This window comes from Bemisia tabaci, chromosome 4 (genome assembly GCF_918797505.1).
Source record: "Bemisia tabaci chromosome 4, PGI_BMITA_v3".
Classification (NCBI taxonomy): Eukaryota; Metazoa; Arthropoda; class Insecta; order Hemiptera; family Aleyrodidae; genus Bemisia; species Bemisia tabaci.
Window position 1 is genome coordinate 18,861,637 of NC_092796.1, and position 27,722 is coordinate 18,889,358.

Here is a 27,722-nt window from a genome sequence, read left to right on the forward strand (position 1 = left end):
CACAATCGTAGAGTACCTAAATTCAAATCACTTCGGTCTCATCTTTGCAGCAATTTTAGCCAACACCTAATAACTAATCAATTTATTTCACTCATATCTAATATCCCACAGATTCATTTGACCCTTAAAGATTTTCTTGGGAAAAATATCATAGAATTTCGAGAGATTCGTTACTTGATCAACCCTTCCATTTGATTTTATTAGTGCTGTGGCTTCACATTCAGAGGAAAGGCAACCTATGTCTTAAAATTTCAAAGTTGTCTAACTTATTTTAATTTTTTTAAAAAGAACTCCTCGATTATCACTGAAAATTGAAACGGAATAATTTCAACAAATGAGAGTTTTGAACAATTAACTATAGATGAATTTTTGGTTAAGAGTATAGCATCAAAAGGCTTATGCACTCCAGGCGCTGTTTTGTGGATACCAGATTCTGTTTTCAGAGTATAGATTTGTTGTGAGGAAAGAATTAAGCTCATTTCAGCTGTGTGCATTTTTACTTAACCCTTTATTGCATAGCGTTGCATGAAAGCAACAAATGGTTTTCAGCTTTATTTCTATGCTGGAGTATTAAATTGAATCAAAGCAAGAAATTATTTTTGGGGAACATTATAAGTCTGATCTCCTAAATTTAAAAAAAAAAATGCAAAAATCGATTCGAATTTACTCTATTGCCGAAAAAATACTGTACAATGTAAATTTTCTCTCCAAAATCAACGATTAGCTCATGCAACAAAGGGTTAATTTGATTTTGAATTAATTTATTACAAAGTGTGTGTATCATGTTAGAAGCTTAGTCTTTGCTCAAACCAAGAGATTCATATTTAAAGACTGTTCAACGATGGAACTGCAAAAATGAATCTTGTTTGCTTCATTGTTTCCAGCCATAGTGATTTTCTGAGATCAATCAATGATCGTTATCATGCAATTCATGATTTTTAAGAGTAGTCGCTGAAAATTTCCAGCTAGAACGTCAGGAAATGTCACTGTAAAAATTAAATTAGAGTGGACATTAATTGAGACGCCACGATCAAAATACTTGATTTTTCTATGGCTGTATCGTCGATATCGATGTCCAAAGTGCGAAACCATGCATTTTTTCACCATGTCGTCTGCTCTTATTTTCTTTTTTCAAAGAATATAAAACCAACTCTATAGTTTGAAATTGATACAGAAATTTCTGCTAACAGAGATGAACAAAATGAAAAAGTTTTCAAAAAATTACATTGGTTAGTTTTAAAAAAAAAAAAAAAAAAAAAAAAAAAAAAAAAAAAAAAAGTAAAGTATGACAGAATGTCTACAACGTCGCAAACGGAGAAACGTGGTTTTGCACTTTGGCCATCGATATGTTCTCCTTTGCTTATGTATGTCGAATCAGCAGGCTGATTGTTGAAATTGGTGGACAAAGCTATAGACAAAGAAGACATAAGCAGTATGGAGCGATCCTTTTGGTTGAAATGGGTGGTTCTTATAGACAAAGGGAAAAAATGATGGACTAACAGTCGGATCTCCCGTGGGTTGCCGTTGGTTAGTCTATTACCTACCTCCTTTGTCTGTTGGAACCACCCGCTTCCACCAATAGGACCCTCCCATATCTCTTTTGTCTTCTTTGTCTATGGCTTTGTCTATCAATTTCAATAATCGGCCCCACCGATAGTAAAACCCACCATGTCCATTTTCTGATGAGCCTCGACTCGCAATCGTCCTCATGGATCGCAAAGCGCATCAAGAAACAGACACGTCAGTTTATAACATGGACGGACACAAGTGCCAAAGCCCGACTGCCGTGATAGCGAAGAGATCGGATGAACCTCGAGATACATAAAAGCATGTGCAAATCATGGCTCATGCAGAAATGACTTACTGCTCTCGTCGCTATCACGGCAGCCTAAGTTGGCCGGAGTGCTGAAACGATAATTGATTGATCCCTCACGGTGGCACTAATTCAGCGCTGTCCGCAAGTGTGTTCGTGCCCAATTACTCACCACAAGAGGTCCATTATCGCGGCGGGATCGTCGGAGAGGAATTCGGGAAAGAAACGATAGCCAGTCTTTTAAAAAAAAACAACTGAATGTATTTGAAAAACTTAATTAATAGGAAATGTCGGTCTCGGGGCCGGGGGGGACCCCCGCCGCCGGCACAAAGAGCGCAGAGAAACACAAAGACCCGAACGTATCAACTTTCGTTCGAGAAGAAAGTCGCTAATGAGTCATCATGAAATTAAAAAAGCTGCGAGGTCGGGTTCCCCGGTTCGACGGAGGAACAATGGCCCTCCGTGCGAAAGGGGACCGGAAAGGCGACCTGTCGCGCTGCGATTGTCTGGGTTCCGCCGTCTGTCGTCGGCTCTCTGTCGAGATTTTCATGTCGGGCCCTTCCTTCCCCAATAGCCTCGAACCTCAATGTAAAAGTACACAAGCTCTTTATTCAAAACCATTTCATTCAGCAAATTGGCAACATTGTCTTTTCTCCATTTAAACGTATGGAAATGTATCGATTCTTGGAAGGGCCAGGTGCTCCGACAAAAATCGATTATTTAGCATGGGTTTAAATTGATGAAATCCAGTATTGCCAAATTACTAGATCTGCTTCTGAGACAAGACACATTACAGTCACAATCAAAATTTGAACCAAGTACACAGAAAATAAATATGTAATTTAATAACATGATTTTAATTGACTTTTCAGTTGCGGAGAGAATAAATAACTTACACAGATAAATTCCGGTGCATCCCTAGTGCTGTTCATAGAGATTCAAGGCAGTATACAGTGTTGACGTCAAATTAGATTCCGTAAAATTTAACGTCCTACAAAAACAGGTCAGTCTTTAAAATCCTTTGCTTCAGATATTTTTGTATAATCTTCAGCTCGGATTTACACAGTACAGGGAGTTAAAAAACTAGGTAATTTTCGCGGCAGCAAAATGTAAGTTTTCACGGTCGATCGTTCTGTTAGGCGCGGGGAGTGTAATTGTAGCGTCCAGTCATTTTCCATGAGCCGCGGTCAATGCGTACATCCCGTCGTGAGGTTAATTTCAATTAGCGGTCTGCGAGGATCTCCAGTCGTGGGGTCTGCCTCGGAGTCGGTATTATTGATAATGATCGTTGATATAATGTCAGTAATGATGTGTGTCTGAGTCTCGCGTCATTCAGTTTTCGTCCGTCTCAGAGTCAGAGTCGGGGACCCTTAATTCAATCGTGCCAGTGAAAGTAAGTCGGGGATCGCAGGAAAGCAGAGTCATGCCCCGCGTAAGTTTCGTTTTCATTCGCGTCAATTAAGTTCAGTCGGGGTAATTGAGGAGCGTCGCTCCTCGTTCGCGTCAGTCAACGTCAAATTCGTTTGTCAAAGCGTCGAGTTTTTGCGTGCCTACGTTAAACTTCGTCATGTTGAGGTTGTTAATCCTCCCACGGTCAGTTCTACACTGAGAGAAATTTCAACACGAAAGTTTGGTTAATGCCGGAGGAAAAACACAAAATATCCCAAAATCAAAACAAAATTGGTGTTGTTTGTATTTCACATCCTGTATTATCCAAAAGTAACGCGAGAACGAAGATATCCGTAACAGTGTATTGCTTTTTTATCAATATAAATCGAAAGTCCGTCTGTCATGTCTCGCAGGTAGTTTCGTAAAAAGTAAATTGTCGTCAAGTAACATATCAAAATAGTTATCGATATGATGATATACAAAACTAGCTCGTCAGACTTTCACCGAAGAGGAGTATCAATTGATACTCAGTCTGATACTTAAGTTGGAAAATGTCTGCTTTTGAAAGCATATGTCTGAGCCGTCAGTAAGAGTTTGCGGTATAATGGTTCCGTATTTAAAAGTCATAAAGTCGTTTCAGTAAGTAGTCATTCAGTAAGTAGTTTAAAGTGAAGGTAAGGGGTTGTCGTCGGTGAAAAGAGATAGGGTACCGGGAAGCATGTGAACTGGAAGGAAGGAAATACTCAGTAGAGGAAATAATGTCAAACATCGCGGGAAAATGCAATAAAGCAATGACTAAGCAAACGACGGAGAAAGCGGAAGAGGCTCAAAAAGCTTCGATCAAATGGCGCAGTTAATGATATCATTTGCGGGTGGTCCTTTCTTATATATCATCTATTTAAATGCATTTTACCGTATACTGACTGACCGTGAGCAGTGAAACCGGTTGCAGAAAAGCAAGAAATAATTTGGTGCCGTTTCAGCTTGAGCAGAGCGGGAACCTCCAGGTAAATATGGAGGATGCGGTCTGGAAAAATGAGCGATGGAAAGCGATCACGTCGAGGGTGACATTTTGTTGATTGCATTTGTTGTGTCCTGCAGGGCCCTAACACGCCGTGAAGTGTGGTATTGAGATATAGAGTTGTTCGTGATGTGCGTTTGATATTGTCATTTTGGGAACGTTGCCTAGTGTTTCGTGATCGGTCATCATCATATAGATAAATTGGAAGTCTGTCATGGTTGAGATAGGTTGTATGGTAGTTTCAAGTTCATACGGAGACAACATCGAGTCACTGAAGTTGTAAAGCGAGTACGGTGTGGTATTTGGTAATCTCATCCAATTTAGTAGAGTTGGCAACTGTTTTGATGGTTCGGATTCATAGTAAGAGTAAGGAGAGGGGAGTAATTTTTCACAGCCATATTTTGGTTAGAAAATGTGATTCTTTTCTCTGTCAGTTCTGTATCTGCGCCTAATCTACGTCTCATGTGTAAGAAAATTGATTATCGTATATTTATAAGACTTTATGGTGCAAAATTCATTTCTTTGTGATATAAATGAGATAAATGTCAGTCGCGTCAATGTTGGTCGTCATTCAATCTCTTTTTTAATTTGATGATGATTGCATTCTATATCACTGAATGCCTCACGCTTTGTGTTTCTGCGATTTGTACAAGATGTAGTTTACAATTACAGAAATATCATGGCCGTTGAAATTTTGTTTTTAATTTTTTTCGAATATAAATAAATGACTTAGAACGAAACATTTGGCAAAACTGCTGAGACTTTAAGTCACGGGTATTTACAGCTTTTATCGAGATTCTATCATTGAAAAAAATCAATTACATTCAAAAATTTATGAACTTCATAAATTTTATGGTTCATATAATAAATTACTTAAAAATTAAGAAATAAATTAAGACATAAATAAATAAGTTAACATTTACAAAAGTACATCTTTGAAAAATCAGGGGAAGTTTGAGCATGGAGGAGAAGATTATTTCAATCTGCCTTGAGACTTACAAGTTCGAACTTTGTTTCGTAAAAAAAAGGGTGTGCGGTTGTCGGGGAATATTTTCAAATAACGTTCAAATCATCGGCACTATGTCAATGATGAGTGATCAATAACAACCGATTTGAGTAACATATCAAAGATCCTTTTTAAAGTCGTTAAATTCAAATTAATTTGAGACAACGCGCATTGTTTTAATTTAAAAAACAGTCGCTTTTTTGGCACAATTATGAAACAAGAACCGATATCTGCATAATGAGAACCATCAATCTAGAATTGAATGTTCAATTCAACTGGAACTCTTCATTAAACTTTAAATTTTTGATTTTAAGCGTGTTTAAAAAATATTCTTGTGGAAAAGATCACATCTCACTTCTCACGGGAAATCGATCCCCTATAAACACATCAACTAATTTTCAATGTTATTTCAGGAGATCAAATTATCCCAGTAGCCTTGAACAAAATCGCGCATCGTTTAGGTTAGAATCTACACGACCAAGAAACGATAATATCTGCGAAATTGGATTTTGTAGCTTTTAAAAACTGCTGATTCATTGAGGCTACTTTCAGACAATTTTTTTTCATTTAATTTTTACTAAAAGGGACCTTCTTAAATAATCTTTTGTTTGTGCTTAGAGCCTTTGGCACGTCAAATTCGACGAAATAGAGACATAATGAGAATCGTGCCATTATGTTTCTCGAGGCTTGGAGCTTGGAGTCTCTGGATCTCGTTGGCGATTAGGGCGAACTGATTTGGACGGTCATATTTATTGGCGGGAAATGGAACGCTGAGTCGGTCCCCACATTCATGGGGTTTTGATTGATTTACTGCTGGGGCTTCTGGGCTCCGTAGGCGAGGTTGTGGGCGACGTCATTGATGAGCGAGCGCCTGTCCCATCCACCGCCGTGGCCACCGCCGCCAGAGGACCATCCGTGCTCATGCGGGTGCTCGTGTTGTTTGGAGAGCAGCTTCTTGAGGGTGATGATGAGGGCCAGGACGAGGGCGATCTTGGAGATGATGAAGGCCTTTCCTGCCAGCAGGAACAGGGCTCCGATCGCCAACGGGATCAGCATCATTGCCTTCATGGCGATGGCCATCATGATCATGCTCATCTGCTTCTTGGACTTCCCTCGGGCTGAAACATAAATATTTTCAAGTTGTAGAGTCACGTCGTTAAAGAAATACACTGTAAAAACTTAAGAGAAAATAAATAGATGTTTTAACAAAATAAGTCCATATACACAGTGGTAGTTTTCAAAAGAGACGTTTTCGACGATCGACGAGGAGAGTGCGAAACTACGTACCTCCGTTTGTAACGTTGCAGTTTACGTGTCATACTTTATTTTTGCATTGAAAAACTAATCAACTTAATTTCTTAAAATTTTCCTTGATTTTTCTTCTTAATAGTAGGATATTCCGTGGGAATTTCAAAGTATATAGCTGATTTGTTCCTCTTCGAAGAATAGAAAAAAGGACCAGAGATTTTGAAATATCGTAACGGAGATACGTGGTTTTGCACTTTAGCAATCGGTATTAAGTTCGGCGGCTCCAAAGTAACAATTGCCTGTAAAGCACCGGGGTTAAAAATTTAAATTTTGACATAGCAAGAAATGAAAGGTACATACGTGTTGGGAATGCGATATAAATACCAACATTTTTCAGCACGGATATGACTTAAAAAGTCTTTGAATCAATGAAAAAACATCAAAGGCAATTTTTTGTCAGTGTGCAATTTCATGGTTGAGGAATCCTTTTTGAGTATGTTGAATAGAGACGTTTGCAAAATTTTAAGGTAAGTCGTCGCGTCGAAAGTTGAGGAGGCGGGGAACACTAGCAAAAAGTCGCCAAAAATTCCATTAAAGCCTAGTGTCATTAAGAGGTTTTAACCTCTCTCCGAATAAACAATTTCTTCATGATGCAATTTTTAAGACTTATAATTTCGCAAAAGAAGCCTATCTTCAGGGAAACTTCCCTATTTTCCCGCGCGGCTAAATCATTTTTTTTATTGCTTCGTCCTCCATTAACGGCGAAAGTTGAGCATCAGATTTGGTTAGAACTAGCCTATGAATTCTAATCCCCACTCCCGATATCTAAACAATCCCTGTGACGGATAGGTTCTTTCTGAAATATTTCAATTCAGATAGATTCCATAAGCTTAGGTACGCTTGTTTGGATTTATGATTTGATCACACGTGACCTATTTCAACGACGGTATTTTCAACTGTGCGCTGCGCACACTTCAAATTCAGCGAAATAATTTTTAAGTCATGGAGTCTCAATTATTCTCCGAACGTACATTTTTCAGGTTTAGTGAAGCTCTTAAGTATGATACCATCCGCTTAAAATATGAACGGAATGAGCATAAACCTGTGCGGCTTGCAGACTGAAATCGTTTTCGGTGTTCATGGAAGGAAAACGCTTTAACATCATTCCTTGGAACCGAGAATGAAATTTTAATAAGGAGCTAACTACATTTTTTTCGTCAGTTTCAAGCGATGACTTTCCTTGCTTTTGTTTTTCAAGAAAAATAATTTGAGAGCCAAACTACAACGTTGCAATGCTTTTCGCTTTCTTCTTGCATACTCGCATTTAAAATACAAATATGAGCCCCTGCAGTTTATTGCTGAAAGAGTAGGCAAAGTTGAAATGCCCTCAACTTTCTATGTATGCAATTTGGACATCCCCTGAGTTGCTACAATTGCATCCAGACATCGTCTCAATCTCATCGTTGTCGTGTCGTATGACGCTATACTCTAATTAAACATGACCATTTGGACCGCGTTAAACAGAAAGGAACCAAGCCGCATCAGCTATTGCCAAATTTAATTGGGCAATTTAATTCTATGTATGAAAACGGTTGTGCGGATTGTTGTGAAGATTTCAGCGAATTTTCTCCATAGTCCGAAGCACATTCCTCAAAATTGTCAAAGTAATCCGCACAACCCTTCTCTCGTAAAAAATTAAATCGCCCGGTCAAATTTAGCAATAGCTGATGTGGCTTGGTTTCCTTTCTGTTAAACGCGGTCCGTTTTATGATGCGCCTTTTAAATGAAATGACGCCTGAAAATGACCTTTATAAATGCGCCCTCTCACACGCTCACGCTGCGTTTTTCGACAATCGATAATACCGATGTGACATTACTGTTTTTAGGACTTTCGAGACGTGCTCTGGAGCAGTGATCAATCATTTCGCTGCCGAAATAATACTCAGGCTGTGTTGATTTCCCGGGTGCGATTCCAGTTGTCGGCATTGCTCACTCCGAGGCGCGCGATTCCGAAAAGGGAAAGTAATTCAGTTGAGATATCGTATTCCATCACGTGCGAGCAGGCGCAGTGCGTGGCACCTGATGTGATTTTGATCGGAAATTGAAAATGGGAAAGAAACAAACGGGAGTCAGAGAGGGACCAGGAAGCCGGCTCACAATTAAAGCGTGGCATCAGCGGTGCATGCCTGCCTGTTCAATGTTGCCAAGTTGCTATGAACGAAAAGGTTTTTCACGATTTTTGTCGTGGTAACAGTTAAAACGATCGCTTTCAGTTTATGGCGTGATATGAGTGGGTGCGCTGTCATGCTAAGGAAAAACACCCTATGAGCGTTCGAATGTTGCTAAATCCTCTCCGACAAAAAAAACAATTTTGGGAGCATTTATAATTATTTTTCTTCCGATTTTGTAGAGAATTTTGTTTGTAATTTGATCTGAATAGTTCGAAAATTTCAAGGAAAAATTTGCATAATTTTTTTCAAAAATAAATATCCTCTGAGAGAAAATTCGGCAACATTTGAATACATATACGGCGTTTTTCCATAGCACAGCAGACACGGCAGTGCGGTAATGATGATTAGAACCAACTGGATACAACTATATCAGCTCAGAGGATGTTGAGGTTGCATATCCAAAAATTTGAAGGCGTTTTAAATTGTTCGCCCTTTTCCTTTTCTCGATACGTAGGGGCTCACATATTTTTATTTTGAATGTGAACATTCAAAAAAAAACTACAACAACAAGCATTGCAACGTTGCATTATCTGGTTTTCATTAACTGAACCATAGTTTTTAGTATAGAAAGCTGGTTCAGAAATGTCATTCATATAAAAATGAGGAAATAAGCAAATTCACAATACGAATCTGCAACTGACGAGGGAGGTTGCATAGCTAACGGTAAGAATGTAAATGTGTTTCTGGATTCACTATTATTTGGCATATGGTGTCAGTGTAGGAAAGAATTTTCGAAAAAAAAAAAAATGTACGCTAGAGTCGTATAAAAGACCGAAATTTGTTTATCAACTTTTGTAGATAAACCCCTCCGATCTTATGGCGTCTAATATTGGTTTATTGGGTTAGGAGACACGTTCTTGTCATTTAAGCAACTCAGTAAAGACGTCATTGGAAGTAGGAGGAGAGGAGGTACCTACGTACGCAAAAAGGGATAGTTCGAAATTCAGGCATGTATAGTCAATTTTTGATAATTGCTGAAGTTTTCTTCTCCCAAAAGAAAAGCCCCTCTCTAATCATGTTCTGCCACCTCCTGAATTTTGTTTAAATGCTACCTCTATAACATGAGATCTTTTTTTTCCGATCTGTCAATGGCTTGAAGCAGAGTAGTAGAAACTGAATTTCTTCCGTCTCAAGATATCATAAGAAAACTACCTGGCGGCTCCCTAGCTTCCCTGAAATTCGCAATTTAGCATCTCAATTCTAGCGTTTTATCATCGTCGAATTTTTTCATACATATTAACCTTAAGCATATTGAGAATGCCATCATAGGCAGATCTAAAGACGCGTGAGAGAAGTACGACCCCTTCCCCCGTTTTCCCGAAAAAAGGAGGGGAAAAAGGGAAAAGAGAAAGAAGAAAAGAACGGAGGAAAGAAGAAGGGAAAATTCTCATAATCGGAAATTATTCATGGCGAAATTGACTTAAACTGCAAATTAGATGCTTTAAAATTTCAACAATTTTCTCTAGATAATCCCCCTGACCCTCCGTATACCACCCGTTCGAAGTGTTTAAAATCCACCTATGAATGCAAAGACTAGGTATCTTGATAAATGTTAGGTTTATGTTACTGTCACATTCATCAATCCGGTGTTACACAACGCTTGGGATTAAGATGTTTTCCATTTGAATTTCATCACGTTTATCTTATGTAGCTAAACAAAGGAGCTCTATCTGATTTTCCGCTCGGCATGTACGTCTAGAGCTGATCCACCGTGAAGGCAACGCTAACGTCGGATATGAAGAATCCAAGTCAGTGGCGTGGCGTGCTTTGCGATATATCGATTGATTCGCCACTCAAACCTATGAAAAAAGATCGATTATCAGGGTATGTTCGCAGCGAACACCTCAGTAATCGATTCTTTACCATAGCTTCAAATGGCGAGATATCGATAATCGATCCTTCACGCCACGCACTGATCCCAAGTCCTGACACAGGGTCCTCGGTGGCACCCAAATCTCTATTCTTCCTGGAATCGCATTCGCGACAATGAAACTAATGGAGTTTCCCTCCCGCCCTCCCACGGACAACAGATCAAAACGAAGTTAATGCAACGGTCCTTGCTGATTTGTTTCATCACCGTAAGGTAACGTAACATTCTTGCGGGAAAACTTTCTCTACGAATGGATCTGAATGTCCGTGTCAGATATCCTCCGCACATTTCTTATCAAAGATCCGGCTAGTCCAATTGTCCGCTGAAAATGTTGCTGTCTTTTTGACAAGAGTGACACCATCCTCGGCTAAACGAAGTATAAGGAACGATTTGTAAGCGTGGTTGATGTTAAATCTTGTCAATTTCGTCCGAGCTCTTAATGGAATTATAATTTATTCACGGAGAAAATCCATCCGCAATCTGACACTCTTTTTGATTTCTATTATAAAATAACAGCAACTAAAAGTTGAGACTTCATATTGTGTACATATTTTTCCTCGGTTAGACTAAACACTTTGGCGAGTTAAAGACAACCAAAGAAGCACCCAATACCATTAATAAATTACTAGATATTGCTAAGCAGTGCTATGGTGCTGAGTATCAGTAATGTATAGTGGCGTACTTTGTACAAGCTTCTTACGTATTTTTAAAGGAGTCCATGATTTAATTACGAAAATATAAGTTTGAAATTAATTTTTGTATTAGTAGGTGTTGTTTTTTTGGTTCTAGCTAACAAAATCACCGGTGGCTTGTACACCTCAATCTTCGATAAAGTACTCAAATCTATTTTCAGGAAATTTATCCCTCAAAATTAATTGGAAATAAAGTAAGTCGATCAATTTTAAAATCTAAAGAGGCTCTGGTTTCAATAAACACGTACACTACTCACAGGGTAATGAACTGAATTAATATCATAACTCCTAATGCAGAGCCAAAATTTCAAAAATAAGAAATATTAGGAGGCGAACTCAGGCAATAAACGAGTTATAATAGGTATTCATGATCCAATTTCCATTGGCATCAGAGAGCTCGAAATATAACTCAGAAGAAATGCATTCAGAGAAAAGCACCTGAGTCAGAATGTACCATTGTGGTTTATAACTCTAATTTTCATTTAAATTTTGATCTTGAATTCCAGAAAGAAAGTGAAATCATTATGAGTCTGACCACGTATCAATTCATGTTATGAAAAAGTAAGACCATAATTTAAGTTTTCAGAGCATTAGCATTTGAAGTAGGCAATTATGATTAATCCGAGAGAGTCCGAGAAATTGAGTAAGGAGAAAGCTCTCCAATTTTAAGTAGAAATGTGCGTACACAAGTGCCATAGCTCACGATTAGCTTTGGTCACTGAAAATAACTGCGAGAAATTTTTCAGTGGAAACTTACGTCATGATTACGATAATCTAATTAATCAGGATGCGTAATCCGCTGATGTTCATTAGAGTAAACTCTTATCATAAAGAGTTACGTAAACTCTATTTTCCTACCGAGCGTTGAAGTCTCCAAAGTGCTTGGTCACGGCTACCTCATCAGTGGTGTCTAAGTGCAGCATTACCTCAGTCTTCTGACACTTTTTCCGAGACCAAGTCAAAACTCGGCAAATCGTCATTTATCTCACAAAAGAGCCTAACTTGGCCTAACTACATCTCGATGCTGCCGAATTTTTCCTCAGTAAGTGCACTTTTACCAGGAAAATATTGGACATTTCTAACTGAAAATTTCACTGATTTTTCTTCTGATCTCATGCAAAATCGGAAACATTTGGACAAAAATTTATTGTACAAGTGAAATTCTCGTAAAAATTGAATCGTCCTGGTCAATATTGAAACCTTGGGATGGAGTTAGGTTCCTTGGTTGAGGAAACACGACTCGACACTCAATGAGTTTCATCCAGTGTGTATTTCCCTCCCTGTTTTAATTCCTCCTATTTGAATTGAAATATCCTTAACAGATAAGCTATTTCACTAGCCAAAATATATTTTTAAATTGAAGGTTACGTGTTCTGAATTGATCGAATTTACGACTTACATAATTATTTTTGATCAATGAATTACCCTGCTCGTAGAGTGCGGTTATCAAATTTAAAAATGTGCCAGTGTCACCGTTGAGCGCGCATAATATTAAAGCACAAATTGATGTACCTTACGAGCAGTCTTAATCTTTTCATACTATTGATAAAGTTTTCTCATTGTTTAAGATCAAAATACGTATGATATTTAGACAATCAACTTGTTAATTTCCATTGAATGCGCTTACAATCATCCTGCGATTTCCTTGATTATTTTTTCTGGTAGCTATACCACAAGCAAAACTCAGGAAAAACTTGCTCATCTATTTATGAGAGATTTCTCTACCTGCGAAGGCACTCATAAAGTGGATTTACAGCTATATTCGAGATGTCGGATCGTCAGAGTTTCCCGTATAAACTGATACTGACTTATAAAATTCAACGATTTTATAATACAAACTGGCATCGAGTAGTGATTGCGGCCGGATATTTTCTAGCTCTCCCAAGACACCGAAAGCACAGTAACGGTCAGTCTTATTTTGGGGTTCACCTCCGAAAGTAGGGCTGTGGGGAAAGTGGGAACTTTAATGAGAAAGATTGATAGTGCATGTAATCAGGGAGCGCCGCTTCGCTAGAAAATGCACCGCTTGCTCCAAGCGAAAGGTCAGTCCAACTGAAATTTTAGATTTGGCTAATTGTCGGCATTGTAGTCAGACCTAATAGAAAATTAGATTTTAAACTCAAATACTCATTTACAGACACAAAAGCGACACCAGCTATGTGAACGATATAGAATAGTAGGTAAACGCGGAAGTAGATGATAGGCACTTTAGCATGAAACTATGCATTCCTGAAAAATAAACTGTGAAATGGATAAAAAAATTTGCCTTTATGAAACAAAACATTGCTCTTCGAGAGTGAGAAAAACATCTTCGACAATTTTTTTCTACGCGAGAGCCAAAAAACTTCCTCTGGTAGATGGGAATCGCTAAAAATAATTTACCAACCGAAGGATAGCATCCACCACTATGTTTCACCATCCAATAGGATTATTTGGATTCACATAGGCGCATTTAAAGACCACTTTTTTCTTAAAAAAACAAGTGATCGTTCTTTCATTAGCACACGCTAAAGAAGAGAAGTGCTGTATCAAATTTGACCAAAAATGTGCATTGGCTGAGGAAGAGGGGAAGTGTGGCTTGAGTATGAAGGGAGGTGGACAAAACTTCAATTATGAGCAGATGCTCAGTGATTCTACAAATAATGATCCGGTTTTGGGGCTGTATTTGACGTATAACAACTCAAAATTATACGTGATATACTTTTTTCTGGTTTTTACTCCTTCTGCCCCTCAGGTCTTATGCACGTTAAAATTTGCAACTCCTTTTTAGATAACGTAAAGCCTTGTTAAAATTTTGACCCAAATATCCTCCTTCGAACAAAATTAAACCAAAGTATCTTATTTTCTGTGAACTATCTACAATTTTTGAAATTTGGATTGTCCCTGTCCCCTTTAATTTACTGTAACATAGAAGCGTAATTAAAAAGCTTTCCTCCTCAAATGCCATCCTTAATGATGCATTCACATCAACAAAGAATTCTATTGTAACCGATAATGGAGAAAACAGGTCCTTCCACGCTATATTTGATCCCGACCTTATTAGCAGTTGCGGAAATTGCCCAATTTCGACTTCAGCCGACAACCTGGCCTTGAGCTTGTCCTGTTTCTTGTTCAGTTAATGCACCCGCTTCCACCAACCTGTACTTATGCGTTTTTCACGTAGTAAATTACACCTTTTCCCGACTTGCCGCACGCCTCTCCAAAATGAGCTGTTCTTGCTCTCAGGAGCGGTGGGTTCCTCGGTGCGCCGCTAGAGTGCACTTAGAAATCGGTGCACCTCTTTAATGCGAAGAGGAAACAGGGGAATTCTTTCACGCAACCTGACAACTCGAGAGCGGATTGGTCGCCGGTTGCATGCCGCCAGACAACTGGACGATGATGGCCAAGTGATTTGCTCGAATTAGCTTTGTTGAAATTAAGCCGTTTGTTTCGACTGCCCAAATCGACGGTGCAACTGCAAAAACGCTTATCTTGATTTCGGTGTTTCAAGATCTGCGTTTCTATTTTATTTTAATGAAGGAGAAAAAAAACAACATTATGTCTCGAATAATACTCAGAGTTTTTTTCCCGCAGAGGAGTTACCCAGGAGTGAACTCAAAGAAGTTTTCAAGTTATGACGTTCAGTAGTTTTCCATTTCAAAAATAAAGCACGACAAGAAGTATGCGACGTCTCGCACCAAGATACACTTTTTTACAGTTTCCACCGTCAAAATCCAACCACGAGAGAGTGCCTTCATTGCACCAAGCGTCGCATGTTTTATTTTCTATTCCGGACGGATTCGAACAATTAACCATGGAAAATGACTTTTTTTAAAAAAAATTTCGGAATCATCGACCAAACATAGGTTAGTTGCGCTAATTACAAAGTCGTGTTTTGGTGTTTGAATTGTGCCCATCACCAAAAAACCAAACACCACGTCGTTACGTCTAATATTACTGTGATACTGCGTTTTAAAAACACGCCATGTGATTTCATCTACCGTGATTAATCTCACTATAATTTTTTCCACCTCAATTTTATCAATCAGAAATCAAAGGAGCCATGTTATTATGTAAGTATATACTTAAGAAAGTAAAGGTGGAAGAGACTACTTTATGCACCCCCGCAGTGAATGACTTCACGCTCCGGTTTTCGAAGGTAAATTTCGTTCAAATGGGTGTATTTATGTTAAAAGGAACTATGTGCATAGGGATTGTGTGCAGCATAGTTCCTTTTAGCATAAATAAATCCAAATCGTATGTGAATATCTGTGCTTTTGTCCTTCTTTGCTAAACTATAAAATGCGTAAATTAATGTAAAAAGTAAGACCGACCCATTCCGCTGTTTGCGGAAAAATCATGCATAGCTCTCACAATGTCTACTGATCAGGCCGAACCTAAATGTATAGGCTTAGTTATCCTGATACTTTAACAAAGTAGTTGGCCATGTAACTAGCCAGTTTCGTTCTGGCAACAATGTAACATTGCCATTCTCTCCCACCAAAAATTAACATCAAGACTTGAGAAAACGAATGTAGCAATCAAGACACGTGTTCTTTCAGTTCCACCAGGCTGAAACTCACTCAGCGCGATGGTCCGGCGAGGCTCGCTTGAAAGCCCATGCGCTTTCCGAAAACGTTTCCAAGCAAACCAGACGGGTGAGTGAGTGCGTTTTACAGCCCTCGTATATTGGCACTCACGCACACATCCATAAAGAAATTAGCGCTCGGGCTAGAAACGGATGCGGCATGAAAGTGGAACTTGCGGTGGGCGAAAACGCTAGTCACTCGGCTGGTCGGTCTGGGTCTAATTGGATTAGAGGGCAATTCGGATCGGATGGCAATTAATCTAATTATGATCCGGCCTCTATGATCCTCGTCATCATCCACATTTTTCACTCAGCCGCTGGACCGGACTTTCGTCGAGGCTTCATGAAGTCGCACTAAATTGAAATTTTCGCGTTGCCATTCTTTGATTGTATCGCACCTTTTATGATGTGGGCGATGGAACTTTTACGGTTGACGATGGTCTTCTTTCCAAGCTCGGGACACTGACGTAGAGATGCAAATTGGAATTTCCTTATGCTGCATACAAAATAGAACTCTCAGAGGTGCAACAAATAGCGAATAACTAAGAAATTAGCAGGAGATCCTCAAGTTTTACTGTTTTTTTATTTTTTTATTTTAAATCAAATTTTAAAGTAAGTTTTAACTTTTTAGAAACTCTATGGCTGTCTAATTTATTGAAAAAGTTTCAAATTTGTATTTATAAAATGTTATGCACTTTTACAAATTATAAGTAAAATTTAAGTGTCCATTAAATCTTGAACCGCTTGGAAAAATATCCTAAACCAATGTCACCAATAGAAGGATAGGAAAGGCTTGGCTACGCTTAAAAGGGCTGCACCTCATTTAAAATCAACCTACTATCCATCATTCGTTTCCACTCCTCCCTTTCAAATGAGTGAAGTTTAATTATTCAGTTCAATCCTTAGTTCACTCTTATATCATCCGTCGAAAATGAGTGGGTAAAGAAGCAGAGAACGAGGTAGTTTAGAATAAACGAGGAAGAGGTATGAAGAACAAAAACGAGATTGGCGAAACGAACGAGATAAAAAAAGAAGGACAAGTTTGGTTAAGTTTGACTTTGAAGTATGATACAGGAAAATCTTTCAATAATTTTTATAATCCTGGAAACTGACCTCTTTGACGACCAGTTGGATGAATTTATGCAGCTGAGAATCTGAAAACTACTTAAAACTAATCCTCCTAACAACAAGCATGGGAGCCCCATCCCCACGTAGCCAAGTGAGCCCCTTCTTAAAAATGTGTGCCTAATGTAGCCACTGAATATCATCACATTTTAGTGAAGAGTAAATGCCCCCCCCCCTTCTTCTACAAAGAAATTTCTAATCAAACTCATACTAATAATTTCAATTAAACTGATTTTAAAGTTTACAAAAATCAAGAGAAAGGTTGGTGCTAATTTTTTATTGATCTCTTGTTGTATAATCAAGTCCAAATTGATCGATCAAATGCAAGATTAAACTCATAACTTGCGCCTAATAAATTTTTCTTGACGAAGGTGACAAGTTGCAGTAATTTGATTTGATATAGTCTGCAAAGTAATCAGATGACTTTCCCTTGAGTGATGCAGTCGTTTATAAGCTTGTAAGGTTGGAAGAATGACACCTAATTCAATCTCGATATAAACTGGTTTGTTGATATCTCAACGCATCCATTCAAACTGATCGAAACCCGCTACCGGTTAATTAAGATGTTCTCCCATGGTTGAAAAATGTACTGCTTTAATCCTCGTAAACTGTTCATTGTGTTTGTTGCTTTTTAAATTTGAAACAAACAAAACTATGTGAACCCACTTTTGTCAGAATTACAAGATTTTAGAGCACATCAAGCATAATTTAATCACATTGAAAGCTGTTTATGATGAAAATAAATCAATTTCGGCTGATATTTTTTTTGATTCCAAACATAACCGTCTTCAAATACAAATAGAAATCATTAAAGGTTGATTTGATTAACATCAGTGCCGAGAGAGTGAAATTGACTTTTAAGATAGGGGGAGTTTGTAAGTGTGTGATCATTTCACACCTCAGACTCAAAGCTGCCTTTGCACCGCAACACCCGTGAGACCTGTTCTATTGTAAACCTGGAAAGTCCAAGTTTTACACGCGTCTTACCCAGCGTAAGTTACCTTAACCTAACTTAACCTAACATAAACTAACCTAACCTAGCCTATAGCCTTCTCAAAAAATCATCATGATAAGCTAACTTGCAATAACCTGATCAATTTTCACATAAACTTCAATTCTTCAAACTTTCAATCTATAAATCAGACCTAATCCTCACGGTTAAGGAGATACCTAAGCTTATCGTCAGGGTGATAAAAGTTAGCTCTCAAATGTATTTCCTATTGTGGAACATCTCAGATTGTGAGATTCACACTACTTGATAGAAAAAGCTTGCTCATGGGCCCAACGAAAGTCTCAACAAAGTCCCGCCGAAGTGTATTCGGAGATGCCTCCTACTGTATCTGAAGACAACCGCACACAATTAACACATCAGCATGTTTAATTTATCCAACAATGAAACTATCTAAATGACAGAATCAACTAGAGATAAACATGACACGACTGGTCTTTCCATGCGTTTTGCGTGGGGCATCTCAACGTCTACCTTGATGTTAAACATAAGAACACGAAAGCTGCGACGCGGCAAGCGGTGAAGATGAATCACTTCGGTACGACACGGGCTGCACGGGCGAGCCTGACAATTTAATTCTATTAGCGATTGGGCGAGGCCGTGAATCTGGAGATTTACAACCGTGCTAAGCAAGACGGGCCTATGAACCCTTACACGTTGCCAAATTTCCGCTCATAGATCATCAAAGAGCCCCTGGACAAGGCATGATATAAAGCATCATCATACGTGTTTCTTAAACAATATTTCATGAAGCACACGATTCGGATAACGGAACTTTATCATATTGACTCCCCAGTAAAAAAATTAAGGTTTTCATTTAAGATTTGAACTTTTAAGGCCCGCACACACAGAAAAAAACAACACTCTTTTAAATTTACTGACATTGTGCGCTTCAAAATCGTGGTGTAAATACACAAGGTTTTGGTGGAAAAGCAGGCAAAGCTAGAACCGATGCTGGACTTGGAGACTTGAACGCAAGGGTATAAAAGTTACCCATTTGGTATCTGTGCATAGATTCTATTAAAAGTTGATAAACATGATCATAAATGGAAAAAAAGGTGGAGGGGGAAGGGAAATGGTAAAAACATTATTTTCAAAGAAAACAATGGAAAAATCTGTAGTGAGGTATAACGGCATTTCTTTTGTATGAAAGAATAGCCTTCCAATTTTTCATAATATCATTCGCAATTGGATTTACAGTATCTGAAAAGGGAGACGTTGGGTACGGAAAAGGCCCCTTTCAATAGCGATATTTTAGAATCTTTGCTAATATTTCATTCATTGTTGGGATAGTAAATGCTTGTATTTCATTGAAATTTTGTACAGAATATTCTCTATGATTTTGAAATCTTCTACAAAAAAAACTGTAAAAATTAGTGACAAAAATTCTGAAGTATTGCAACCAAAAAGTGCCCCTCTCGCACCCTGCACCTTAGTTTAGTGCTCCCATTCCACGTCCATCAAAAGTTCTAATTTCTTCCACCCCATGACCTTCAAACGTTCCGGAATTATTTTTAGATTTTTTCAAACTTTCCGAGAAGGTTCTGGAAAACGCACAAGATCCGGAACATTTCGGGAATTCCAAAAGTTTCGAGAAAAATTCAGGAAAATCTCAAAAGTTCCAGAGAATGCGAGCACTGCCTCAGTCTCTAGGCAAGATATTCAAAAAAAGGGTCCTCAAAAATCATTTTATTTCGAGGGTACACTGGAAAAAAAACACATTGGATATAGAGTCCAGACTCTTGAAAACATTGACAAGAAAAAGGACTCTTGATTCAATCAGATTTAAGCTTAAATCGAAAGGAAATCCGCCCAAATTAAGAGGCTTGGTTCTTGATTTAAGCTTAAATCTGATTGAATCAAGAGTATTTTTCTTGTCAATGTTATCAAGAGTCTGGACTCTAGATCCAATGTGTTTTTTTTTTCAGTGTATTTTGGCACCACTGGGATATTCATACGACGTTTTACCGTAGCACAGTTTAGCATCTGCACAGGGTTGGGCGCGCGGCACTCGGGCACTTGGACACTCGGTTCCGCGTAGGAATGATGGCGTGTGGAAGCGTTCGTTAACCCGGCGACCCGGCCTGCGGGTGCATGCGCCGGCGTATGCATATGCGTCGAGGGCCTTGAGCTTGAACCGCAGTGGGTCGAGGCCGATGCGGTGCATTCGGACACGGGGGTCGGGTCGGGACACGGACACGCCTTTGATTCAAACGGGCCTGGCCAAAGCGCAGGCGGGTCGAGCGAATATTTCATCGAATCCATGCATCTGGGAGGATCGCCTACTTTGCCTACACTACCGTGCCAAGGAAGAACGCCGTATGAGCCTTCAGACGTTGCCAAATTTCACTTGAAGAAACACGAATTTCCTGGTAAACTTACGAATATTTTTAATCGAATTTTGTGGCTAATTTTCTTCGCAATTTCACGTAAAATTCCTGAAAATTTCAAGAACAAATGTTCATAAATTTCCATAGAAATTAGTATTTTATCGAAGGAAATTTGGCAACTCTCGAATGTTCATACGGCGTTCTTCCTTAGCACGGCAGTACAGTGCTATGATAGCGAAGACAGCAGTAAGTGCATGTTGGGATGAACCTCGAGACACATAAAAGCATGTGCTAACCATGGCTTATACAGAAATGCATTTATTGCTCTCTTCGCTATATCACGGCGGCACAGTCCGAGTGGACGTGTTCGGTCGAACGAGGCTTTTGAAGTTCCGGCATGTGCGAGATTTTCGATTTGAATAACTTTGAGCCGGTCCCAAAGAAAAAGGGGTCTTAGGGTCATAGTCATAGTCGTTCATTGTTGCTCCTCTTCTGCCTAGAAGGTCTCAATTGGTTAACCCTGTGATTGAGGGAGAATTAAGGAGACCTTGGACATTGCACTTGAAAATAGAAATGTTTGCAAATCTTGAGTGGCATCCAGTATTATGACGCTAAAAATGGATCCTTACGAGGGATCATACTGATTTGCCGGTAAAAAAAGTACAGAATACGGAATAAATTATACTGCGAGTTTTGTAAATTTTACAACAGGTTCGCAGTTACCTTAAAGGCTGTCAAAATTAGAATATTATTTTTTGTATTTTTTACTTTAACATTCACATCATTGTAATCCCTTGACGGGATCCATTTCCAGATTTATAGCACTAAATTTTACTCAAGGTTTGCAAAAATTGTCTATTTTACAATCCGATGTTCAAGGCTTCCCTAGTCCTTCCATAATTACAGTGCAAACCAAATATTGTCTTATCAATAATGGAGGTGTTTAATAAACGACTACGAATACGACCCTTAAGGCACTGCACGTCACGTGGGCGCTGGGGCTGACGTGGGGCTCAATAATGGACCAATAAGCAAAGTACGAATTTAAGCATTATTCAGATACATGTTTCTTAAACAGCATTTTACGTAGAACACGATTCTTGTGACAAAAATTACTGAAATCAACTCCTAACTAAGCTATCAATATTTTTAGTTCCTTTTGGTTCCGGGACTTTTGAATTCCCCGCTTAATAGAAAATCAATACCCTACTTGAATTACATCACGCAACTGTAACCCGTTGCCCGGATGGAATTTAAAGTGAAATTTTAATTAGAAAACATGTATCAGCATACTTCAATTTGCATCTATTCTCGAGGTCCATTGTAGATCAACAGCCGCAGTAAGCTTGGGTATGGACATGCACAGTAAAGAGAGGGACTTCCAAAGAGACTTTAACGCAAGGATAGAAATATAGAAATCACTTTTAAACTATCATATCCTTAGACTAATTCTGGTTATCATATGTCATCGATGTGTATATTTCTTCTGTGGACACAGGCAGTGTGAGAGGGAATTCTGAAGAGACTTTAACGCAAGGCTAGAAGCATAGAGATCACTTTCAAACTCATTTACTAACGGTAATGGACATATAGACATGGTACAAATTGAAGCATTCTGATATGTGATGCTTTACCAAAATACCACGAAAAACACGATTCGCGCAACGAAAATTTTTGAAATTAACTCCTTACTAAAATATTAACTCTTTCTTGTACATTGGCTGCGGGAAATGTGAATTTCCCGCTCACAAGAACACAGTATCTTTAATCAAATCGCGCAAGTATTACAACATTAAATCTGATCAAAATGCTTAATTTGTATGACTTTTTAAGTATTTCAACTCTGTGGTGGCTCACGTAAGGGAGATGCTCTTCACTGGAGGTAGAGTCACTTTAATAAAATCAATCGAATGAGCAACTATTCGTGCTTTGCGGTGGGCTTTTTTGCCTACCCTCTAATTTGAAGGCATTTTCCCGGATCATCCACTAGACGTAATTTTAAAATCGAATTGACAGCATTTTGACTCCACTTGTCCTTTTACAAACGGCCGATAAACATCTCTTCCCACCTCAACACTCTACAGTTCTTTCATATACAGCTTTAATTATTTTCAAATGCTTGTTATTCACTCATTAGCATTTTTGTTTCTTTTATTTGTAAAATAGAGGACCCTTAGTTTTCCTCTTTTTTACAACGCTAGCTTACTATCATCGCTGATTTTCTGAAGAGAGATTGTCATGAATTATCAATCTTATAAACAAAGCGACAGCGGAAATAACTTCAGGGTATGTAACGCAAACAATGATTGGCGGATGTTGATACGATTTTAAGGAGAAAAGAACTTCATTACATCGATAGAATATGCTGCAAACTCTATCAGGTATGAGACTTGAAAATCATATTCACAGCCACCCACTAGTGGCAAACCGGTCCTGCTGATCCGCTAGATAGGATCACTGACCTGCATCGGAAGTACATCGAATGCCGCAACATAGTTTATCGAGCAATTAATTCCTATCATAAGTAGATGCAGTAGGTATCGTATGCAACAAGGTATCGATCATTCATTTGACAACAGTTAATGTGTGAACTAGGAAATTCCATCGTAAAAATTTTTCGTTTCTTTGAAAAAAAGAATGAAGCACCAGATATAGAAGTATGAAAACGATTCCTTTTCTTTCCTTAATTCTAAACAATTTTTTCATATCTCATTACTTTTCGCTAAAAAGTCCGGTTCTGACATTTTTGTAACTCTCAGAATCAAAATAAAGTATGCCTGAGAAAGATATGCAAAAAGCATGCGGCTTCTCATAACTATCCGATATGCTTTTCATATTCAATTATATTTGTCAGCTCGTTTAAAAAAATGGAAAAGCTTATTGATCTATTTGATTCTTTCTTGGTCATGGTTTAAGATAAAGCTGAGTATGTAAGGTCTGAATAAAACGTTTTAATAAAACATAATAACTCTAATGAATATCAGTTTTGTAGACGCAACTACCCCTCCTGAGATTTCACATTCCAATTTGTTTTTTGCGTACACTATTTCACCCAGGCAATTTTGTAGATAATACTCGGATAGCGGTACTCTCCCTCAGATTTTCTCTACCCGATTGCTCTTAAAGTAATGAATGCTTTTAAAAAACACTTGAGAAAAATTTGAAGGGAGAAGAATCAAAAAATTACATCAACGAGCTCTATTTCTGTTGTTCCCAGGAATTGCAAACAATCGGAATATATTTAAACCCACAGTTCTTACTAATCTACGACTGAAATTGAATGTGAAGCATGCTTGCTTTGCTACTTAAACCATACCCAATTTATCTGTGAAGATTTTTTTCCGGAACTAGAGTATTCTTGTATTCGTTAAAATCATATACAACAATAAACTAGCCAAAAGAAATTAATCCGCATCGCCTTTAAGACTTCCTCAATCCGCAGATAAAATGTGCTGAAAAATTAGGCTGATTTATAAAACAATCAGTCCCGCACATATCTTAAATGTTCGGTCAGACCGCCAGCCTATATTTCTCCTAGACGGAATAATAATTGGGCCGGTTTTTGAATTCTGAATGGAAGAATTCGTTCAGATTAAAGTCTGCGAATTTTAATCATCCTCCTCAACATTTTTTTGGGCAAACCAGTTGCGGACTCCTCCTCTCTCAGCTTTGTCGCTTCGCCTTTGCCCTAAAAGAATTTGGCTCTTTTTCCTTTTGCTGTGCAAAATCGAGGAACCTGTGATGAGAAAAATTCCTTGCATTTTAAAGCATTTGGCTTGAGAAAATTTTTCTAAGAGATTCGTTTACGAGCCAATCCTTTGGCTCTCGTTCCAATAAGGCAAATATAACCGATTGTGAAGGATGTATTATCTCCGAAAATCTTATGATTGGAGGTTCATTTGGAAGATCATTTTATGAGAAAAAGCATTCCCGAATAAACTATTTGGTTTTAATTCGACGGCCTGAACCAAAATATCGTAATTATGTAAAGAAATAATGCAAATATATTGAGATTATAGTAAAAAATTAAAGACTTCCGTAGTTTTAAAAAATGCTAGGCTATAAAAGGGTAGGTTTTTGAAGATTTAGCGGGCCTTTTTTCTAATCAGCCGTGAAGTTTCAATGTCGTGTCTTTAGTTGTTCATTTTATTTAGAGACCTCCGCAGGAGATGATTAAAAGTTTTTCTGGAAAACTTTCAAAGTAGCGATGAAACTATATTTAAGACCCTTAGCCGGAAAATCGGTGATGAATAATAGAAGTTTTCTCAGAAAAACTTATATCTGCGATTAAGTATTGACGGAACCAATTACCCAAACTGCGTCACTTTTTAACTCTCCAGAAATCAACATTGAATCTTAGGTATTTAGTATTTAGTAAATTTAATGAATATCTGGTGATAAAAAAGTAGCAGGCATTGGACTCTTAAGCGATTTTTTTCAACACATGATCCTCAATACACGTGTGAAATGTTGGGAAGATTTTCTTATAGTAGTAATCTTCTTGTAAACTTTTAACGAAATTCAATGAAGTAAGGGTAAAATTGCGCATTAGAAGAAGCTGTTCGGTAATGATACAACACAGTATACTCCCTCAATAAACCCGATGCAAGATATCCAATGAAACTACCAGGTATCTGATAATAAAATAGTTCCAGATACTTGACATTTGGACCGAGTTTAATAGCAAGGAACCAATCCACATGAAGTTAAAACTGAGAAAAAGAGGTACAAAGTTTTATTTCTCCAGGCTCAATGTAAATAATATACTTTAATATACTCTTAATACAGAGTAATTTTGTTTCTCGACTTTTAGTTATTGGCAAGGGAATGTAAACGACTAGTGGAATTCACAAACATTCTGAACTCAATTATTCCGAAAAATGGTTCGGTTCCTTTCTAATGAACTCAGTCCAATTGTGAGACTGTAATTAACGTGATCCTTGTGATTTGTTGTGTGTGACATGTGATTTGTTGTTCGAGAATTTCCCGGAAAACTCACCTTCTTCTAAACTCCTAGAGAGATCCTCAGAGGACAATTTGGGTAAACTAATTTTGATGGTATGGCTGTTCATGAAGCGGGAAACTCGGTCCAAGAGCATGGAGTTAAGGGTGGTATCCTTCTGTTCCTCGCTGGTGGAGGCCAGGCTGGACTCGAGATCATTTTCGGTGATGGCGCGGCCGTAGTCCTGTCGGTCTTTCTCCTCCTTGACGAAGGACAGTTGCTCGCCGAACGGAATGGAATCACTGCGGGCCACCCGGTCGAACAGAGTCACTGCCTTCATCTTAAAACACGTGCTCAAACTGTAATCTTTGGCCGAACATTCGTCGTACAACTTCGTAACAATGCTGAAGCTCCCGTCGGCGGCACTGGGAACCGTCGAGGCGGCCACCATCGACACGGCCATCACTCCCGAGAAAAGCACTAAAGCACTGTGTATCAACATGATGACTCGAGAACGTGAACTCGGAACGGAAACGCGAAACGAAACAGGAGGAACCGTCAACTGAACCGCGCGCTGCTCATCGGTCTAGCATCCACTAACAACTGAGCCAATAATGACCCCCGGAGTATATATATAAATGCGCCTGTGTTTGTGCGCCGCCCGTGTGTGAGTGGGTTTTTTACGAGCCGGTCAAAAGCGAGTGGATGAATGAAAAAGGTAAGGCGTTCTTTTCGCCGGGTAATTTCTCTTTTCTCCTTCCGCCCGCCCCCTCCCCACGGAAATACTGCCCCAATTTTTCTCTCCCGGGTTCCCACCGCGCGGGCCGGGCGGGGCTCCCCCTCTTCCGGGGGGTTTTCTCCGCTGGTGGGGGACCGCCGGGCGCCCCCACCCGCAAATGTTGTAATTTACCCGCTTATCTTTTCCGATCGTCCTCTCCTGGTTATCAATTACTCCTCGTTTTTCCCGGGTTCCCGTGCGCATGCCCGGCCTTTCCCTTTCCGTTGAGTCCTGTTTCATCAGATGAAAAGTGAAAACGGCCCAGTCGTCGCGTGAGTTTGCCGTCTCGCTCTGCGCCCATCCCGGCGAGCGGGTTGATAAAGGACACATGCACGTGATTCCGATCCATCTCGCGTCCTTTTCTGCCGTGCGGACTCTTGGGGCCCAAGAGAGAGATGAGACACTTTCTAGATCCGTCTCGACGAGCCGGCCTCCACTGCAAATGCGAATCATCAATTTTCGTTCGTGAGAATGTCCGACGATCGGTTTTCTTCCTGATTAGTTTTTTCCGTCCGGCGCGACAGGCGCGTGGCGCGTTTTCCGCGGACTTATCGCCGCTCAATGCCAATGATGCCAACTCGTGCAAAAATTGTTTCCCGTTTTCCTTGCGAAAAATAGCTGTACTCGGTTCAATGTTTTATTCCCTCGTTTTGTATTCATTAATTGGACGTTTTTCTGCCAAACGGATCTATGTGCATTGAGACATGAGCCCTGAGACAGATAAAGATATATGCATAACCGGGCTCTCGTCATAATGCACATAAATCCGTTTGGTAGATATACGTCCAATGTTGCAACGAATTTTGAAATTAAAACCTAAATGACACTTCAATTAGACCAAAATAATAATTTTGATATGATGCCATATAGTTAAATGTTGAATGATCCTACGGATTTGACTGTAAATTCAGTAATTCCCAAAATTATGTAATATTTTTTAATTTCAACAACTATTTAGCGACATATTTTTTAACTAATGATAATGACCCACAACGAAATTTTGATTTTATTATTTGGGAAACAAATTTGATCAAGCTGCTCATCTCTTAAAAAAATGTAGCTAAAATACAAGATTCGTAAAATCAGTCTAAAATCCTGCATAGTCTAGTAAGAGAGTATTTAAGCGAGTGACTATACTTCAATATTAGTATCTAAAGTTAGTGACGAGACGCTAGAGTTGTCAATTTTTCCCTCAAAATGAAAATTGCGCCAGTCAAAGAAATTAAATCAGTAGCAATTTCTATCAAACTGATAAAAAATATCTACGTTTAACAAGATGAGGGATCCATAAAAGTACTTTTCTCTAATTGAAGCAACACTGCAACCAGCGTTGCCTGTCCGTTTCAATTCTGCACTCGGTCAAACACCACTGATATTGCAAAAGTGAAATTACATTGTAATTGCATTTTTTTCTCGCATTCCCCCGCGATAGACACGTTCCGCTTCAATCCGTTTCCTCGGTTTTTATGAGCCTTTTCTCGTGTCTAGGCGGCTTCCTTCCGCGGTTGATATCTCAGCGACGCGACGGTTTATTGGAATACGAAATTGTATGTGCTTCAACGGTATAAGGCCTCCTTTACGATAAGTGTTCGGCTTTCTGAAAAGTTTCTATGAAAAGAACAGGTTTCAGCGTTGACCATTTGAAAGTCAAGCGCTCACAGTTCACAACTCTCGAGAAATCAACACAAGCTACTTTGGTGT

At 38.9% G+C, this 27,722-nt stretch overlaps 1 protein-coding gene across 1 annotated transcript; it reads right to left on the minus strand.

Annotated features, from left to right (window-relative positions):
* Positions 1-2,051: 2,051 nt before the first annotated feature.
* On the minus strand, positions 2,052-25,898 carry LOC109030184 (DUF1676 domain-containing protein Osi12). Its single transcript, XM_019041015.2, has 2 exons — positions 25,301-25,898; positions 2,052-6,347 (listed from the first exon to the last, which is right to left on the minus strand). Exons 1-2 carry the CDS (start codon positions 25,743-25,745, stop codon positions 6,037-6,039), a joined length of 756 nt encoding a protein of 251 aa, XP_018896560.2. The 5' UTR covers positions 25,746-25,898; the 3' UTR covers positions 2,052-6,036.
* Positions 25,899-27,722: the final 1,824 nt, after the last annotated feature.

Bases quoted from the DNA above. Each gene is read 5' to 3' on its own strand.
- LOC109030184 (XM_019041015.2), bottom strand. From the start codon at position 25,745: ATGTTGATACACAGTGCTTTAGTGCTTTTCTCGGGAGTGATGGCCGTG. The intron at 6,348-25,300 runs GTGAGTTTTCCG...TTTATGTTTCAG, and splicing joins CTCTAGGAGTTTAGAAGAAG to CCCGAGGGAAGTCCAAGAAG.